General features: G+C 42.4%; 1 protein-coding gene and 1 long non-coding RNA gene across 10 annotated transcripts in view; one reads left to right on the forward strand and one right to left on the reverse strand.

The window, feature by feature from the left end:
- Positions 1-20,781, reverse strand: part of LOC114845675 (lysyl oxidase homolog 2B-like) — a 170,252-nt gene that overhangs the window by 120,076 nt on the left and 29,395 nt on the right. For 4 of the 9 annotated variants that reach the window (XM_029133984.2, XM_029133983.2, XM_029133982.2 and 1 more), the window contains 2 exons: positions 14,260-14,396; positions 14,069-14,180 (listed from right to left, as the gene is read on the reverse strand). The exons of 1 other annotated variant lie outside the window; for it this stretch is intronic. In XM_029133984.2, coding sequence (XP_028989817.1) covers positions 14,069-14,180; positions 14,260-14,396 — 249 coding nt within the window. Of the gene's footprint in view, positions 1-14,068; positions 14,181-14,259; positions 14,397-19,490; positions 19,609-20,119; positions 20,290-20,781 lie in introns of those variants that run through there. 4 more of the 9 variants (XR_008693179.1, XR_005896994.1, XR_008693178.1 and 1 more) reach the window with 4 other exon arrangements.
- LOC129603383 (uncharacterized) lies at positions 16,961-18,924 on the forward strand. The gene is made up of 2 exons (XR_008693183.1): positions 16,961-18,498; positions 18,733-18,924. It is a non-coding gene; the product is annotated as an uncharacterized LOC129603383 (long non-coding RNA).

The raw sequence follows: 20,781 nt of genomic DNA on the forward strand, positions 1-20,781 counted from the left end.
TACCTGTAGGTGAGGACAGAGAGGGAGAAAGAGTGGGGGTGGGGGGGGGAGAGAGGAGAGAAGCACAACTACTGGACAGAAAGAGACAAGGTTAGTTAAACATGGGACAATGATGGGAGCTTATGGGACAGAGGAGGTAGAAGGAAACAGAGGAGCTCAGTGTATAAATTAAGTCCCCCAGCAGTCTATGTCTATTGCAGCTTAACTAAGAGATGGTTCCTGTGACTAACAATCATTGCCAGTGACCTGAACCATCTCTAACTATAAGCTTTATCAAAAAGGAAGGTTTTAAGCCTAATCTTAAAGGTGGAGAGTGTGTCAGCTTCTCGAACCTGAAGAGGGAGCTGGTTCCAGAGGAGAGGAGCTTGGTAGCTAAAAGCTCTGCCCCCTGTTCTACATTTAAACACTCTAGGAACCACAAGTAGCCCAGCGCTCTGAGAACGAAGTGTTCTGCTGGGAGCATAAGGAACTATAAGGTCTTTAAGATAAGAAGGAGCTTTATCATTGAGTACTTTGTATGTGAGTAGGAGAATTTTAAATTCTATCCTACATTTTACAGGCAGCCAGTGGAGAGAAGCTAATGTAGGAGAAATGTGATCTCTCTTTCTAAGTCCTGTCAGAACTCTGGCTGCAGCATTTTGAATGAGCTGTAGGCTTTTTAAGGAGCTGTTAGGACATCCTATGAGTAAGGAGTTACAGTAGTCCAGCCTAGAGGTAACAAATGCATGGATCAGTTTCTCTGCATCGCTCTGAGAGAGGATGCTTCTGATTTTAACTATATTTCTAAGGTGGAAGTAGGCGGTTCTGGAGATTTGTTTAATGTATGATGTAAAAGAGAGATCCTGGTCAAACATGACACCAAGGTTCCTCACAGTAGAATCTGAAGCTAATGTTATGCCATCCAGGGTGGCTATCTGACTCAATAGTGTCTCTCTCAGATTTTAGGCCCAACAATAAGAATCTCGGTTTTATCTGAGTTTAGTTGAAGGAAGTTTTGGGACATCCAGGATTTGATGTCTTTTAAACAACCCTGAATTTTGACTAGTTGATCTGTTTCATTTGGTTCCAAGGACATGTATAGCTGAGTATCATCTGCGTAAAAATGAAAATTAATAGAATGCTTTCTAATAATCTCACCTAGAGGAGACATGTATAGGCTAAACAGAATTGGACCCAGCACAGAACCCTGTGGAACTCCATAGCTAATCCTTGTGCGTGTGGAGAATTTATCATTAACATGAACAAACTGGAATCTGTTCAACAAATAGGATTTAAACTACCCCAATGCTGTTTCATTAATCCCGATTCTATGTTCTAGTGTCTGTAATAGAATGTTATGATCAATTGTATCAAATGCAGCACTAAGATCTAACAGGACAAGGACAGAAACTAGACCATTGTCCGAAGCTAATAGAAGATCATTAGTGACTCTAACCAGAGCTGTTTCTGTGCTATGGTGTTTTCTAAATCCTGACTGAAAATCTTCATACAGGTTATTCCCACTAAGGTGGTCAGATAATTGTTTAGCCATGATTTTTTCCAGAATCTTGGAAATAAAGGGTAAATTTGAAATGGGCCTATAGTTGGCTAGTTGTCCAGGGTCAAGGGTTGGTTTTTTCAATAGAGGTTTGACCACAGCCACCTTAAAAGCCTGTGGTACATAGCCTAGTTGTAAAGATTGGTTGATTTGATTTATTATGGATGAGCTGATTAAAGGTAGAACTTCTTTGAGTGGACGACTTGGAAGAGTTAATTATTGAGGTTAACTCCATATGAGTTATGGGGGAGAAGCTGTCTAGGTAAGACAGAGGATTTAATAAATTTAAAGTTGATGGATCTAGACAGTGCTTTCTGTCATTTGGAAGAAGTCGCTGCTGAATGTTTTTTCTAATGATGATAATTTTATTAGTAAAGTAGTTCATAAAGTCATTGCTGCTGAGATTTAAGGGGATAGTAGACTCAATACAGCTATGACTCTTTGTCAGCCTGGCTACAGTGCTGAAAAGAAACCTGGGGTTGTTTTTGTTTTCCTCAATTAGGGAGGAATAATATGTTTTTCTAGCAGCACAAAGTGCTTTTTTATATTTCATTAGACTGTCCTTCCATGCAATGCAGTTTACATTTATTTTGTTGGAACGCCACTGTCTTTCTAGTTGTCTAGTCCTTTGCTTTAGGCTGCGGATGTCTGAGTTATACCACGGAGCTAACCTCCTCTGATTTACTGTCTTCTTCTTCAGAGGAGCCACTGTGTCTAACATTGTACGTAGAGAAGCTGCAGCATCATCTACAAGACAGTCAACCTGTTCATAAGGATTAAGGTGACTGTTCTCTGTGTATCTACAAGACATTGAGGCAAAAGATGATGGAATCATCTGCTTGAATCTGGCAACAGCATTGTCAGATAAACATCTGCTATAGTAACATTTCTTTCCAGCTGTTATAGGGTCAGTTGTGCTAAATTCAAAAGTTAATAAGAAATGGTCAGATAACGGAGGGTTTTGGGGAAGAACTATTAAATTATCAATTTCAACCCCATATGTCAGGACAAGATCTAGGGTGTGGTTAAAACGATGAGTGGGTTCATTTACCTGCTGTGAAAAACCAATAGTGTCTATTAAGGAGTTAAAAGCAGTGCTGAGACAGTTGCTGTCAACATCTACATGAATGTTAAAGTCTCCCACTACAATGACTTTATCTGTGCTAAGAACTAAGTCAGATAAGAATTCAGAAAATTCAGTTAAGAACTCTGAATATGGAGCAGGAGGACGGTAAACAATACAAAACACAACTGGTTTCTGAGTTTTAGAGTCTGGGTGAGAAAGGCTCAGAGTGAGGCTCTCAAATGAGTTATAACTATGTTTAGGTTTAGGAGTAATTAATAAATCTGATTTATAAACTGCTGCTACTCCTCCACCTCTACCTGTACTTCTAGGAACATGATATGTGTGATGATATGATATGTGATATGATATGTGACTCATTGGAGTCGACTCATTTAAAGTAACATTCATCCTGCTGCAGCCAGGTTTCAGTGAGACAGAACAGATCTATGTGATGGTCACTTACACTCAAGTAATTTATTAAAAAGGATTTAGATGAGAGAGATCTGATATTTAATAAACCACACTTTATTAGCTTACTGTTACTTTGTTCCGTAAGAGGAACTGTTTTGATGTTTATTAAATTCTGGTAAGTCACTCCTCTTTGATTTGTGTGTGACTTGTACAGATGGAGCGGTTCATTTTCGCTGATTTCAGTCGACTGTCAGTCACTCTTCTGACGCTGATCACACACTTATCACACCCTCATCAGCCGACTGTCAGCAGCCCCCCTCCTTGGTCTGTCTGGGGAAGGTGTTAAAAATGTTAATGAGGCCACCCCCATTTTAGCACCAAAGACGCGATTCCAGGGTAAAACCAAAAGGTGGAGCTTTAGTATCTGACCTGTAGAGTTAGGGTCAAACAGCAAGTATAGGCACAGTTCTGAGAACAGGACATAGATCTGATAACGTCAGTTCTACACTGTTTGCTAGGACAGACAGACAAACAGACAGAAACACAATAGTGTGTCTAAATAGTCAACTAAAAAGTTGAGAAAACTCGAAAAGTTGACTTCATTTCAGAATTGAATGTTGTACTAACTTTTTTTTAATCATAGATAAGCATCGGCAGCTCACGCTGCCACAGCTGCCAAACTACCTTCTTGAGGTTTATCAGTTCTTGGCTGTATTAGGTTGAGTTGGACTTCACAAAAGTACCTAATGAAATTATTAAATTCTCATTCTATATATTATTCTTATTCACTTGAATGTAGTGTGTGTCAGTCTGCCTGCTTCAGGAGCTGTTTTAAATTTAAAAAAGAACATTTCAATGTTCTAATCAAGCTTAGATGAACATAACAATAGAGTGCCTTTTTTCAGACAGAACGACCATCCACAGCACTAGTTAGACTGGTTTCACACCACCCCCTTCTCCCCAAAGCACCAGAGTCCTGCAGTGCTGTTACCTGATGTGATGTAACTAGATACATTTGTGAACTACTTCATCCATCCATCACTTATAAGAGCCTAGTGGTTAAAGCACACAACTTCTCACCCACAGTTTTTAAATAAACTGTTTTTGTTAGTTGGTGGTTTAAAATAAGAAACTTTTATATCCTAAAGCCATAGACTTAACACTTTTTTTAACAAGTTTTATTTACAGATTTTATAACCGTCCAGTTCATTTGACCATTTTCTAAACCAAGTTGTCTGAAAGTTGGGTCACTACATTCTTTTAGAGCAGAAATGTTTCTAAGGGGTGCAACCAGCTGCTGAAACCAAGCAAATCTGTTAAGTAAACAATCGGAGCAAAAAAATAAATAAATAAGAAGCATGGATGTACCTTAGGCTAACACATTCATAACTAAACAATTTTTGTACTGTGGTTTACCTTGGAGATTAATACTAATACCAATAATAGTGCTAAGGTATGTGCACATACTAATACAAACATATACATACAATATACATACATATGTGCATTATTATACATATCCCATACTACTTAATAAAAGTCATGACATACAACACCACAAATTCCATATTCACACATTATTCATATCGGTAGTGATAAGTATCAATAATACTTACAGTTGGATTTGGAAAGTGTCCCACTACAAGGTTAGTAAGGCTGTAGCTTATCATTATTCACCCAAAGGGTGAGGCAGACGTTGGTGCATGAACAATGCCACTTGTGGAAGCCAGGGTGATGTGAGGGGCTCCGCCACTACGCCCATCCAGCAAGCAGAGGAAGGAATCCTAGCAGCCAGGGAGCCCACACACCTTCAGTTCCAGGAGGGCAGGTGTTGCCACCCAAGCCGCCCACACAGAGCCCCCCAGGCAGAGCTGCAGCAGCCACAGAGACAGCACCCGAGGCCAGAGTGGGCCACCGGGGGTCAACGCTGTCCGCCCCATGAGAACCAGGGGCAAACACTCCCCCCGGCGGGAGGGTCGGCCTGAAAGAGTAGAGCCCGAGGACCCACGGTCCGTTGAAGCCAAACTTGAGGAGAATATGGAACTTCCCTCAGACTAAGGAAGCTTTTGGTCTTTGTCAGTTATCAAAAAATGCCAGTAAATTTAGAGCTAAACATTACAATACAGTAATACATACAATACAGTATAATTAAAACAAAAAAAAAATATCCATGTGGATGTTGACTGAATGTTTGACTAAAGGGCGTTGTATTCATAACACCTGTAATTTTCTACTTGCTTAGACATAAATAACTTTATATTCAGTTTTAAACTACTTTACATTTAAGACGCTCATTTCTGTTCACTTCTAATCTGCCTGTGGGCCTGGATTACACATCACTGCTCCAACTGGTGCATGAATGTGCAATTGCAGGTCATTTCTTAAAAAAGGTTTAGGGGGCGTTAACAAGGCAGCCACGCATTAAGTACATCACAGTGGGGGGTCATGACTGGTGTAGGGGGGCTTGGTGGAATGGTACCTAAGTCATGCTAATGTCATGACAAGATCAGTGTGAAATCCTGCAGCAACGAGGCAACGAAAATTTGCCGCTCCATCTGTATAGTGTAGGTGGTCGAGAAGCAGACACAGTCTCTATGCGATAACTAAGACTAAGAGTGGGTGGCGGCTGTAGAGAAAGTGCAGAGAGGCGTGTAAGACTGTGACTCTGCGTCCTGGGCTCCACTCTGAGTTGTCACAGAGTGGGGAGACTAAGCAACATGGCCATGTTACTAGAAAGCAGAGAGGCTCCGTTCAACGTGGGATGGACACCGTCTCTTCTAATAAGCCCAGGTTTTCCCCAAAAAGTGCTCCAATTAGCCACAAAGCCCACATCGTTTGCAGGACACCACCTAGACAACCAGCGGTGGAGCGATGACAGCCGGCTATACATGTCATCGCTGGTCACATTGGGGAGGGGTCCAGAGAAAACTACGGAGTCCGACATTGTTTTGGCGAACGAACACACCGACTCAATGTTAGTTTTAGTGACTTCCGATTGGCGTAACCGGGCGTCATTAGCTCCTGCGTGTATTACGATCTTAGCGTACTTACGTTTATCCTTAGACAGGAGCTTAAGATAAGACTCAATGTCGCCCGCTCTGACCCCAGGCAAACACCTAACTATGACCGCTGGATTCTCTAACTTCACGTTTTGGACTATGGAGTCACCAATGATCAGAGTGGGTTTCTCAGCGGGTGTGTCGCTGAGTGGGGAAAATCTGTTTGAAACGTGAAGCGGTTGGTGGTGAACCGTGGGCTTCTGCCTAAAGCTACGTTTTTTACGAGCCGTGACCCAGTCGTTACCCAGCTGCCTGGGACCTGCCGGGGGACTGGTAGCAGCTAAGCTAGGAGGCTCTGCACCGGCTAAAGGGACCAGGCTAGCTGGCCTGTTTTCTAAAGTGCGAAGCCGAGACTCTAAGTCTAACAACCTCGCCTCCAACCCTGCAACTAGCGTACACCTATTACAGATACCATTACCATCACTAAAGGAGGCGGAGGATAAGCTAAACATAAGACACACCGAGCACCGAACAGAGCGAGAGGGAGACGAAAAGGGGGAAGCCATAGCAGGAAAGTAAGCTAGGAGCTACGCTAGCGGAGAAAACACTTAGATAACAGTGTAAATTAGCAGGACGTTTAATGAAAGATGCTTGAGTGTTACAAGCTTGTTTTGCAATTTTTAGCAGTCGCTATCAGATATAAAACGATAATATTTAGAAAAGAGCGGAGAGTAACGCTGTACACACACAGCGGCAGCAAACCTCAGTAACCGGAAGTGACGCGATACGCTTACCGTCAGTCAGCCAACCACCAGAGCTAAGATGGTCAACAGGAACTGGCAATCAGTACAGACCTTAAAACAGTACATGGATGACTTCGGTCTCTGTGACACATGGCGTTCTCTTCATCCTACATCCCGGGGAATATACCTTTTTCTCGCCAGTTTACCACTCTCACTCCCGTATAGATTATATTTTAGTAAATAACTCAGTCTAACAAGATGTCTCTGACACCAATATTCACTCTATCACGATCAGTGATCAATGTCCATTTTGTTGATTAAGACAGCCACACCATCAACCAGGCATTGGAGGTTTATTACATCATTACTCAATGATCAAGACTTCATCAGTTATGTCAGGAGAGAATGGACAACCTTTATAGAAATCAACGATACACCGGAAATCTCATCCTGTGTTCTTTGGGAGACTGGGAAGGCAGTTATGCGTGGTAAAATTATTTCATATTCATCGCACAAGAAAAAAAAGGACATGTTACTTGAATTAGAATTAGAGCAAAAAATAAAATCTCTAGAGATTAAATATGCTGCATCTCCAACCAATGATAGAATCCTAGAAGACCTAAGGAATCTAAAGCTGAAATTAAATAATATAATTGATTGCAAAACTCAGTTTCGGATAGACCAATTACGCTGGAAGAACTTTGACCATGCTAACAAATGTGGTAAATTTCTAGCTAACCAATTAAAAAATAATAAAGAGAAACAAATCATTCATTTAATAACTAATAAGAAAGGGAATATTACTCGTGATCCCCATGAAATAAATGGTACCTTTAAAAACTTTTACCAAGAGTAATATACGTCCCAAATAGATCCATCCACCTCAGCCATAGAGGCGTTTCTGAATAAACTAGAACTGCCAAAGCTAAAGGAAGAACAATCCACAACTCTAGACTCATTGTTATCTTTGGCAGAACTACATGAAGCTCTGCAGGAGATGCCCAATAAAAAAGCTCCAGGACCAGATGGATTCCCAACTGAATTTTATAAAGAGTTCTGGTCCATGCTGGCATCCAGCTTTTACAAAATGGTAGCTGAAATTAAACAACAGTATTCATTACCCTCAAATATGAATTCTGCCATCATAAGCCTGCTCCAAAAACCAGGAAAAGACCCTGCACTCCCATCGAGTTATAGACCAATTTCACTAATAAATGTAGATCTTAAAATAGTGTGTGTGCACTTGCTAGAAGATTAGAAAAATCACTCCATATATAATTCACTCTGATCAAAAAGGCTTCATTAAAGGTAGACGTCAACAAACAATATAAACAAATTAATCAACCTAATTGATTATGTCACCACCCATAAACTAGAGTCAGCCATCGTCTCCTTAGATGCAGAAAAAAGCTTTTGATAGAGTAAATTGGAAGTTTCTTTTAGCCACTCTGCACAAATTCGGCATTGGGAAATCATTCATAGACTGGATCCAAATATTATACAGCTCAGCAAACGCCGCAGGGCTGCCCACTTTCCCCATCACTATTTGCAATATTTATTGAACCTCTAGCCGCAGCTATAAGACAGCAGGAAGGAATTGCTGAAATATCGACCAAATCAGTAAATCATAAAATAAGTTTATATGCTGACGATGTGTTACTGTTTCTCCTGGAGCCACAGACGTCTCTTCCTACAACTATCAGCCTCATAGATGAATTTTCAGGACTTTCAGAATACTCTATTAACTGGACCAAATCTATAGTGCTACCACTTAACCTTAAGGTTACTAACATCTCTTCTACCACACTCTATTCAGGGAACATTAAATACTTGGGCATTGAATTGTCGTCTAGGCTATCAGAGCTTATTGATCTAAACTATAATCCATTATTAAAACAAATAGAAGCCAACCTCAAAAGATGGCAGTCCTTACCCATTTCACTTATGGGAAGAATTGCCACCATAAAAATGATGATCCTGCCAAAAATTATTCACATATTCTCAATGATTCCAACTCAGCCAGCCCAGGCGTGGTTTAAGACATTAGACTCCTACATCTCACAGTTTTTGTGGAAAACCAAGCCACCACGAATTAGTTTAAAAACTCTTCAAAAATCCAGACGCTGTGGCGGCCTAGAACTACCTAACTTCCACCACTATTTTCTTGCCAATAGACTGAACCATGTCCACAAATGGATAAAACCCATTCCAGCAGACTCCTCCTAGACAGACATTGAACAAACATTTTGTGGAAATATTAAAGTGGCAGATCTGCCCTTTATCAGCACCAAAATCAAACATGTTAGTTGTTACCAGAGCATTAGCATAAAAGCATCTCTGACAGCCTGGTGGGATTTTCTTAAAATTAATGGGTCTTCGCTTACTCTTTGCCAAAACACACGTCTCTGGAACAATCCAGACATCATACAAAACAAAAAGGCAATACACTTTCCAACTTGGCATATCAAAGGGATAACACATCTGAAACATGTTTTCACAAGAGACAAGTTTACCCCTTTTGAAGAATTAGTGTCCCACTATGAAAACACTAGTGCCAATTTCTTAGAATACCAACAACTACAGTCAATACTTAATGCAAAAAGTAAGAATACTCCCATCCACATGCAACCACCACCAGTAATAGCCATATCAGGGAAAAGGACAGTATCCAAAATCTATATCTTAATTTCCAATGTAGACCAGACAGTGAGCCTTCCGATCTCTAAATGGGAAGCTGATCTCAACATCACCACTAATTACACGTTCTGGAATAATATATGTTCTAATTTATTCAGAATGACAAAAAATACAAATTTACAACTAATACAATACAAAATTCTTCATAGAACTCACTATACAGGACAAAGGATGTTCCAAATGGGTCTCACAAACTCAAATATTTGCCCTCACTGTACAGATAACACAGCAGATAGATTCCAACATGCATTCTGGTCATGTCCACCTGTGCAGCAATTTTGGCAAAGAGTATGTGAACACCTGTCAACCCAGTTAAGCTGTCCAATCCCAGCGGCCCCTGCACTTTGTCTTCTAGGAGATCTAAGTGGGCTTGATCTAGAGACAAACTCATCACACACACTTCTTTCTGCCCTCTGTGTCGCAAAGAAAATCATCCTTATGAACTGGAAAACTAAAAAAAAATTAAGCATTACTCAGTACCTGAACAGCTTGCTAGATTATACCACCTTAGACACATTGTCTGCTTCATCAAATCAATGACCAAAACTATACTCTGATTGATTCCATTTCCAGGTAAGGATGCGTGGGGCTCAGGTACTGCGTCATGTCTGGCACAGTGGTGGGGGGGTGACTGGTGGTTGGGGGTGCCTGCCTACCTAAGGAACCAGGACAACGGGACTGGTGGACTCTGGGCTGGCCGCATGGGTCCCCTGCTGCGGGGGTGTGGTGGCTGCTGAGACCGGCGGTCCTGTGCCGGAGTAGGGCCATTTTGAGGGTTGGCGTGTGCCTGTCTCTGGGGAGCGGAGGCGGGCCTCCCTGCCGGTGTGCGGGGGGTGGACCTGGGGATGGAGACCTGGGGTGACCTGCGTTCGGGGGACTCCCTTTCGGGGGTGCCTGCCTGTGCCGGGAGGGGTATCTCTCCCCTGGGGCGCTGCCCCTGCTCGGGTGGGGCGCTGCCTGCCCTAGCGGTCTGACGTCCTCTGGTAACTGTTCGGGCCTGTTGCAGGGGGGGTTGGCGGACTACTCAGGCTACAACCTTCATTGGGCCCCGGGGCGGAGGTTGGCCCTCAATGCACAACCGCAGAGTATGTGTGTGGGTTTGAGTGTAGCACTACACGGGGCGAGAGAATGGGTAAGTGTGAAAGAAGGGTGAGGATGGCTCTGGGTGTGCTGCGTGTGGCGCCTGGGCAGTAGTACTGCGGTCCCTGGGTCTCGGCTGTCTCTTCCTGGCTGGGGGTTGTGGGGGGTGGTGGGATGGGTAGCAGAGCCAGTCGGGAACCTGGCTCTGTGGACCCTGGTGCTCTGCTTCCCAACTACATTTCTCCACATTCATCCACTTAGGTCTGCAAGGGGTGTCCTGCTGATGGAGGGACCGGGGCTACCGGGAAGTGGTTTCGTCCCTTCCAATTGGCTATCTCTTAAAGTTCCTCATACTTAGCCACATACACATACATTTAGGGCCGGGGGTGGGTTCTTTTACTGGGGCCTGGGGCTGAGGCCAGTTGTGGCCTCGCCCACTGGCCCTGGTGGAGAGATCACCACCCAGTTTTAACTGCAAAAAGACATTTAGGGTGAGGGGGAGCACTGTCCGGGGGACACACCATCAGCCAACGATTGTGCTCCTGGAGGTGTCACCCACCTCCAGGTGGGTGACACCTCCACCACTCACACCCCCACCACCCACACACTCACGTCCAAGCTGGGTTGCAGGGTTCTGGGGTACCTTTTCTGCTGCCCTCTGCCTCCCCTGGGTTGGGGGGTTGGGCGGGGCTCGGGAGGAGCTGTGGTCCCTGCCTGGGGCCACATGGACAGCAGGCCGGAGACCTACCCTCCCCACGAATGTGATCAAGCGAATGGTGTGGGTGCGAGAATGTATCTGAGAGTGCATTGGTTCACGTATGATTGACTAGTTTGTTGTGAGAAAGTTTATGGTGTGTGTGTGTTGATGTGATTATGTGTGTTGTACATGTGGGTGAGTGTATGCGTCTGTGTTTGTGTGAGTTTGTATGCGTGTGGTGCAGTTGGAGTGTGGGGGGTCCGGTTTCCCGCCCGGGGTACGATGATCGTCTGCCTGGGTGGTCTCTTTCCTGCTGACCCCCACCAATTGCTGGCCTTGTGCTGCAGGCCGGTGTGGTGCCAGGGGATGAGGTCGGGCCGATGGGTTAGGCCCCGCTCCGCTCGTGTAGGGGTGGTGGACTGGGGGCGGGCCCCACTCTGGGCGCGGGGGCATCCCCTGGCGGGCTCTCTACGGACCGTGGGTCCTCAGGCTCTACTCTTTCAGGCTGACCCTCCCGCCGGGGGGAGTGTTTGCCCCTGGTTCTCATTGGGCGAACAGCGTTGACCCCCGGTGGCCCACTCTGACCTCGGGTACTGTCTCTGTGACTGCTGCAGCTCTGCCTGGGGGGCTCTGTGTGGGCGGCTTGGGTCGCAACACCTGCCCTCCTGGAACTGAAGGTATGTGGGCTCCCTGGCTGCTGGGATTCTTTCCTCTGCTTGTTGGATGGGCATAGTGGCCGAGCCCCTCACATCACCCTGGCTTCCACAAGTGGCATTGTACATGCACCAATGTCTGCCTCACCCTTTGGGTGAATAACATCAAGCTACAGCCTTACTAATCTTGTAGTGGGACACCTTCCAAATCCAACTGTAAGTATTACTGATACTTATCACTACCAATATCAATAATGTGAATATGGAAATTGTGGTGTTGTATGTCATGACTTTTATTAAGTATTAAGGGATATGTATAACAATGCACATATGTATGTATATGATATGTATATGTTTGTATGAGTATGTGCACATACCTTAACACTATTATTGGTATTAGTATTAATCTCCAAGGTAAACCACAGTACAAAAGTTGTTTAGTTATGAATGTGTTAGCCTAAGGTACATCCCTGCTTCTTATTTATTTTGCTCTGATTGTTTACATAACAGATTTGCTTGGTTTCAACAGCTGGTTGCATCCCAAACTCCCACAAACCCTCAAGCACCCTGCTGAGGGTATAAAGCTGGTCCAGCGTTCCACGACTAGGCCGAAAACCACATTGTTTCTCCTGTATCTGAGGTTTGACTATCGACTGAATTCTCCTCTCCAGTACCCTGGCATGACCCAGGGAGGCTGAGAAGTGTAATCCCCCTATAGTTGGAATACACTCTCCAGCAAGTGAGGACTTGAGGTCCTCAGGACGGATCTCATCCACCCCCGCTGCTCTGCCACTGAGGAGCTTACTAACTACCTCAGTGACCTCAGCCTGTGTGATGGGCGAGTCCGCCTCTGAGTCCCCTGCCTCTGCTTCCTCAGCAGAAGGCATTTCAAAGGGGTTGAGGAGATCCTCAAAGTGCTCCTTCCACCGTCCAATAACATCCCCAGTTGAGGTCAACAGCTCCCCACCTCCACTGAAAACAGAATTGGTAAAGGACTGCTTCCCCCTCCTGAGGTGCAGAACAGTTTGCCAGAATCTCTTTGAGGCCGAACGATAGTCCTCCTCCATGGCCTCCCTGAACTCCTCCCAGGCCTGAGTTTTTGCCTCCGCAACGGCACGGGCTGCAGCACGCTTGGCCTGCCGGTACCCATCAGCTGCCTCAGGAGTCCCACAGGTCAACCAGACCTGGTAGGACTCCTTCTTCAGCTTGATGGCGTCCCTTACCTCCGGCGTCCACCACTGGGTTTGGGGATTACCACCACGACAGGCACCAGAGACCGCGTTGACGATGGAGACAGAGAGCATGGTCCACTCGGACTCTGGGTCTCCAACCTCCCTCAGAATCTGATCAAAGCTCTCCTGGAGGTGTGAGTTGAAGGTCCGTCTGACAGAGGGTTCAGCCAGGCATTCCCAACAGACCCTCACAATACGTTTGGGCCTGCCAAGTTGTTCCAGCCTCCTTCCATGCCAGCGGTTCCTACTCACCACCAGGTGGTGATCAGTTGACAGCTTATCCCCTCTCTTCACCCGAGTGTCCAAAACATATGGCCGAAGGTCAGGTGAAACGACTACAAAATCTATCATGGAGTTTTCCCCGGTGGACAAGAGGGTCGCTTCCCTGAGCCTTCGGGTGGGGGATAGGTCACTCACTGTCATTTGTGCTTACGAGCCAAACGGTAGTGTGGAGTACTCGGCCTTCTTTGGGTCTCTGGAGGGAGTGTTGGAAAGCGCTCCAACTGGGGACCCCATTGTTCTTCTGGGGATTTCCCCACGTGGGTAACGACAGTGATACCTGGAGAGGTGTGATTGGGAGGAATGGCCTCCCTGATCTGAACCTGAATGGTGTTATTTTATTGGACTTCCGTGCTAGGCAGAGTTTGGCCATAACAAACACCATGTTCTGTCATATCTATCATCTTTAAATATGTAGCTTGTCATCAGTAGCAGTATTTTATTGTTTACGACGCTGTCATATCGCCCATCTCTAAGTTATATGAAAGAAAAAAACAATCTTTTATATGTAAAGTGAACCTCAGGGAGTTGCTCTACGTACTATTTACAAAACATCTGTTCTCAACAAGTTGGAGTCAATCAATTACAAGAAATAATTACATGTACTTCAAAGTGACTTGACGTTTCTATGGAGACATGTTACAGATTTCCTGTAGATAATTTCTAGTTCTTACCGTTATGGCAGCCGTACATCCAAACGCGATGGCCGTCATATCGACATCTGCATTTCACAATGTTATTAGTGTAGTCCGACTCCGGAACTTCATAATTTGGATTAATTACTATCTGTAAGAGAGACTTAAATGAGTCAGAGGTCATGTGTAGCTCAGTTCAGTCTCAACCCAGTTAAAACCAGGAACATCACCTGGAAGATGTAATCTCCAGGCTTCACGTCGGTTATGTCAACCCACTGGCAGTCAATGTCATGTCTGTAGGTGTCCCAGCAGCCCACAGTAATGCCCTGGTCTCCAAAGTTAGCACACTCATACCTTTTTTCAATACCTGCATTAGAAAATTACAAGACAGAGAAATAAAGAACAGTACAGCTCTTCTCAGTTTGTAGGCAGCCTTAGAGATGTTTAATCATTCCTGTGAACCTCTACAGCAATTAAAAAAATTGACTCAACGGCTGCTGACACCCTGGTCAATACACAATGGCCCTAAACAAAGACTCTTGGAACCACATAACCTTTACAATATTCTTTGTACGTAATGAGTACGTAAAATGACTGACAGAGACAGCGGCTGTTCGGGTTTGAACGGGAAAAGTGGAGGACGAAAAAAAATCATTCGGCTTCTCTACGGGCACTTTGGACTATGAGGGCAAACCCCCCATGCACGTCCCTGGGATGCACCCTGTTGACATTTCCAGGTCTGAAAAACAAGCACCTTCAGGATGAAAATCCATGTCACATGATGCTTCAGCAGCTCTAAACCTCTTTGATATCTCAACAAGTTTGTACAGCTTTTATACCCCCAAGGGACAATAGCACCACATTCACATCACATAATTCAACTCAATAAGTTGCATAAGTATAAATTTACAATATTACAGTAAATGGTGCAGCTGTAAGAACCTGCTCATTAGTGGGAGCAGGTTCAAATTCAGAAAATTTACATTTACCTTGGGTTTACACCTTTGTGACTCTTGCGAATAAAATAAATATATTAATTACTAAACATTTGTCCCCATCCAGAGAAAGCCTTTCGGCTTTGTCCTCTCTTAGCTGTCATATGCTTTGGCGCAATGGCTGAAGTCCCTGACTCTGGAGTGGGGGATCTGGTTTCAAATCCCATCTCAGTCATGTTCATGCAATGACATTACAATATAAATTCATGAATTTCCCAGATAAATGAAGTTATCTCCAATGTACAGCTTTCTTTTTATTTTCAGTTTTTCAAATATTATGTATAGTGCTGCGCTGAATAATGTTTTAAGTGTTTAATGTGGTAGAGTGGTTATGCAGCTTGACTTTGAACCTGGAGCTCTTGGTTCAATACCTGATTGGAACAGATGTTACAGCAATAGTTAAAAGAATTATTTAAAGCATTGTAATAACAACCAAAAGTAAGAATTATTTTTCTTGAAATCCAACTGCTTTTGCTTTTTTATGCATTAAACACATACAGAGACCGTTTAAATATCAAAATGCCCAGCTTTTTGAGGAGAAGTGTACTATTATTTATATCTTTTATACTTCTAAAAATGTGAAGCTTTTTTATTTCACTATTGAAATGAACTGGATTTTCATCGTTCTGTATGTAAAATGGTGTTCATTGGGCCACTGAGAAAAGTACCAATAGTAGATATTATGGCTTAGTGGTTAAGATACATGACCCAATACCCTAAAGATAAGGGTTCAAATCTGACTCAAGACTATTCTGACAAAAAGATATTTCTTACTTTTTATGTATATTTAGCAGTACTTTCAATGTTCACTAGGTTTTAGTAATTCTCTAGAAAGTTTAAGCTTTTCTTTTAGTGTATATTATGCAACTCAGAGTTCTGAGGAAAGCTGTTATTGTGGCTGAGTGGTTATGCATGCTTGACTCTGAATCTATACGCTATGGTTCAAATACTGCATGGGTTGTGTGTTTCATCAAGTATCAAATAGAAGGTTTACAGAATGATGAGCATGTATGAAAAACTATCAAATCTTTATTGTGAAATTCAACTGTTTCTGTTTTGTTTATGCACATTCATCTTTGTTTAAACCAGCTATTCAGATATAATAAGCTATAAATTCAGTTCATCAGCTCCTTTGATCAATTCCTCAGCAATACATTCAGCATGAAGGCATTCACTGTGCATTCACCTATGGAAATGCTTTTTCTAGTTATTCACTATACTGTTTTTCTAATCTTTATTATTTTTCTTCCGTACGTTTTTCTGCATCCAACTAGTCTACTACAGAACTACAGAAACGATTCCACTATTAAAATGTTCAGCTTTTTAGGGAGAAGTGTGCTATTATTTTTCTCATTCATATGTTTCATATTTTTCAAGTTGTAAAGAACTTTTTTTTCCAATTGAAATGAGTGGAAACAACTTTTCAAATTCTCTTCAGCTTTGTCTAATTTCAGCTTTAACTACTTCCACATACTTTAGGCTACAGACACCATTTGAACTACAAAATAATCTTCAACTATTCTTACACCCTGTAAAATTATACATGTGGAATTGCGACTGTGGCTACATGCTCTATGCTGTGATAATGCCTGTGTGTTCAGTCCTCAAACTCACACCTCACAAAATTCACACCAGGTGTTCATTAAAGCCTTGGGATTCATAAAACTAAATTATTTTGTCAACTATTATGGTTTAGCTGGAACAAGGTTGTTCATCAGGCGTAAAACTCTGCTTTCACAGAGCAGAGTGAGCCTGATTTTCCCGCCTTTGGTCTCCATGGCGACGGCGCAGCTGCAGATTTGATTTACAGGTCAAACTCCTGATGCTCAGCGTACACAACCGTTAAATGCTTATTACTGATTAGTCAACTACACTATTGGATTGTGTAGTAATTATGCACCCACTTTCTTTAAATCTTTTCAAAATAAAAGCACCAAGCCAAATAATTAGCTTTAATAGCAATATTTCTGCTTTTGGCTTTTGGCTGATAGATTAACAGTTACGTTATTACCCCCGCACATTTCCTCTAAATCCTTTCAAAATAAAAGCATCGATGTAATTAATTTTCTTTATGTTTCTGGTTCTGACTGAATAATTACCAATTGTTATTGAGAATATTTTACAGTTCAGTAAGTAAACATACACACATATTATGGTGCTCTTATTCTGAAAGAGCTTAATCTAAATCTTTGGTTTAATAGGGTTATTTTTGCTTTTGAATGATAAATTATGAGCATTTAATGACTATTTTACAGTTTAGTAATCACTCACACACGACCTCTAAATCTTTTCAAAATAAAAGCGCCAATGTAATTTATTACCTTAAATGGCAAGATTCTTGGTTCTTTTGGTTAATTATGACTACTTATTAAACTATTATACAGTTAGGCAATTAACTACAAATACTTCCTCAAATCCTTTCAAATTAAACAGCTAGTCATCTTTTTTACGATTGTCTGTTGGCACCTTGGTATCTTTTTAATCTTTGACATCTTTTTACCTCTGTCAATTTTTGAATCATTGTCATCTTTTCAACCTTGTCATCGTTTCACCTCATTTTCACTGTTTTGTCGTAGTCAATTTTGTGACGTCAGCAGCTTAATCAGCATTTGGCATCGTTGCGGCAGCAGATCAGCAGAAATGACTTTTTCTAGTTAATGGAAGAGCTGGAAACAGCTCTCGCACTATTGATGTCTTCAGTCTTTAATATTATTATTATTTTGCCCGTTTTTCGATCACTTTCATCGTCTCAAGCCTGAGCCTGATTTCCCCACCTCTCGTCTCCATGGAGCTGCAGATTTCACTGACAGACTAAAACTCCTGAGGCTTAGTGTACACAGCAGTTAAGCACACACTTCCTCTAAACTTTTCAAAATAAAAGCACCAATCAGCGTTTGGCATCGTTGCGGCAGCAGATCAGCTCTCCCACACAATTTCTCGAGAAATTACTTTTTCTAGTGTTTAAATTCTCATCCCAAATTGTCCAACTCCTTTAGGAGCAGAACTTTGTGTTTAGACTTTTTCAGGACTTCGCCTACATACTTCCTTGTCTGTTTGCCTGACCAGCTTTACTAGTTTGTCCAGTCCCTTAAAGGTCCACACATATGCTTTTTTCATGCTACGTAATGCTAAAGAATTGGACCTTGATGTCTCAATAAGGTGTCTGTAACTTTTTATGCCAAAAAGCGCTGTAGATCACCCACACGGCGCGTCTGAAAATGTGTTTTAAGCTCTCGTCCACAACACTCGGTTTTAGGGGTGTGTCGCCAGCAAAGTTGATCGCCACAACCCTTCAAGGAAGCGCATAGCCGTGATCCGCCACGGGGATCGAAAGACACGGTGACTGCATCCATTGTAACAGCGAAACTGGCTACCTCGTCCTCGTAGTGGAGTTCAACTATATGTTTGATCCAAAATCTGACTCTAAAGTCGAATGGGAGACTGTTTAAGTGGTTACACTTCAACTGGCGCAAGGTACACCTAACTGGAAATTTCACATTTAATTTAATTTATTGATTTATATAATATGCAACTTGATTAGTGGCTGCTAACAATAATACTAACGGTTGCCAATAAGCAGCCTTAATTAATACAACAGAATATTCATAACACAACTACAGCTTGTTTGGGAGTATAGCTTAATAAACTAATATAGACTAATTTTTACCCATTTTTTTCTTTCATGTGCTGCTGCTGTGTCAAAAAAAGTTCTCCATAATGGGACCTTCAGCTGCAGCTTACATTTTGCCGCATTTGTCTGTAATTAAGTGCCAATGTGGGAACAGGGAATACCTACAGAGGCATGGTGTGACAGCAACTGTTGCTGTAAAGAAATCGCATGTGTTTAATACTTTTATTAATGTGACATGGTATTTTAAATTAAAATTTCGATAAACTTTACCTCAAGATGACTGAACCAGTTGTCAATCCTACTGTCATGTATGGTTGATGATCCAGGATTGGAGCCAGTATGTTTGAATGTGTATTCATTACAGAACGCATTTAATATACAGTATATCATACAAACTATAGAAAATTACACATGCATGGAATACAGATTAATCACTGCATAACATACCCGGGAACTCTGGTTTACAAACATAGCTTTGGTTCTAAATACATATTCACCTAACATTTTTAATTGTTTTTAGTAAGGTGTATGATATAGCAAGTGCTAATATATAACCAAATAAACGACCTGGGTCCAGCACGACTTTATTGAAGGTGGTCTCCATCAGGTTTTCCACATAATCTGCACTATAACAAGAACTACAAATTACCCATAAACAGACTAAAATGTCAAAATAAGTTGACCAACTGCGTACAAAGTAAATCAATAGACAATATGGATCAGATTATAAATACTACAACTACTCAAATGTGAAATACAAAATCTCTGTCAAATAAAACTGCCTATTGGCAAACAAAAAAAAAAACAACAAAATACTGCTGTTAAATGTACATACCTTTGCTCCTGAGGTGAGCAACAACTCTTCTACAAGGTAGCTGTGTATCCACAGCCTGCAGCAGCGTTTCAGTTTGAGAAGCAACCTCCTTGCGTTTCAGTAGCTGGGATGCGCCAGCCTGTATAAAAAAACATTGTCACATTTACATCTAGCTGTCTAGATAAGCAACACTTACGGGAAGACAGCAAAAACATACATGTTGGACTTTGATAGAACTTGCCATAACCCAAATTCACAGGTGTACTTGGGCTACGACGTACACGTGATGAGGCTCGGTAGTAATTAGAAACACAGCTGAGTCTCACAACTTACTATTGCAGCCAAACCCAAGTTGTACTGAACGTCATGTGGAGGGCTAGTGCTAGCCACTAACGCTAGCCGCTAACATGGCGCTAGCAGCTAAAATGTGAGCTGAGTGAATGACCTCAGTACCATATGTCACAGAATTCGAACCGGACAAATGCTGGAGAAACTTGGATTCATCCAAATTGCGTGGCAGCACCTTGCAACACTGTCTCTCTCTGTCAATGTAGCTGTTAGCATCAACTGTTCTAGCCATTAGCATTCCTTACACATGAGGGAGGCTAGATTATAAACAAAGAAACTTCTGGAGTACATACATCAAATAAGTATCAAGCATGTACTTACGTTTGGGAAAGCAGCAAGTGGATCACATCTTGTAGGAACAGAGCCCTTCTTCAACCTCAAGCCCAGTAATAAATATACCCTCGTTTTCAAAGCAGTCGGGGGTGAAATGGTGTCCACACATGAACAAGCATTTAAGCAGCGGTGCCGGAACCTGTCCATTTACAATAAAATGAATCCATAAAGTTCTCCTTTCTTGCTCCGCTGGTAAAATGAAAAGGCTGCAATGTTGGTTGGAACAACCAACAACCGAGCACTTTGTGAACCCTAATGGCCCCATGTCAGTTCGTGTGACAGTGAGTGACTTCTTCTTTTTGTCTTTTAAATGGCTGTTGGCAACCAACTGAAAGGTGCATTACATCTTGCAGGTACATTTAGGGGTCCAGGTTTGTCCGAAGCTGTTTCTGTGAGTGGTTAAAAGACTGCAGACGTACACAGTCTGGGAAATTTGAAACCGATGGTTCTTGAACCGGATTGGATAAACTTGCAAAATGTAAAATAAGTAGGGAGTGTACTTTTAACAAAAAGTGTCCAAAAAGTGAATTTTGCATGAGCAGGGACCTTTAATGTTGGTTCGCTGTGTTGTCTGTTCCTGTCTTTGCAGGTTTTTTTAGTTTCTTGTATTTCTGCATTTTTGGTTTGTCTT

Source organism: Betta splendens, chromosome 19 (genome assembly GCF_900634795.4).
Source record: "Betta splendens chromosome 19, fBetSpl5.4, whole genome shotgun sequence".
NCBI lineage: Eukaryota > Metazoa > Chordata > Actinopteri > Anabantiformes > Osphronemidae > Betta > Betta splendens.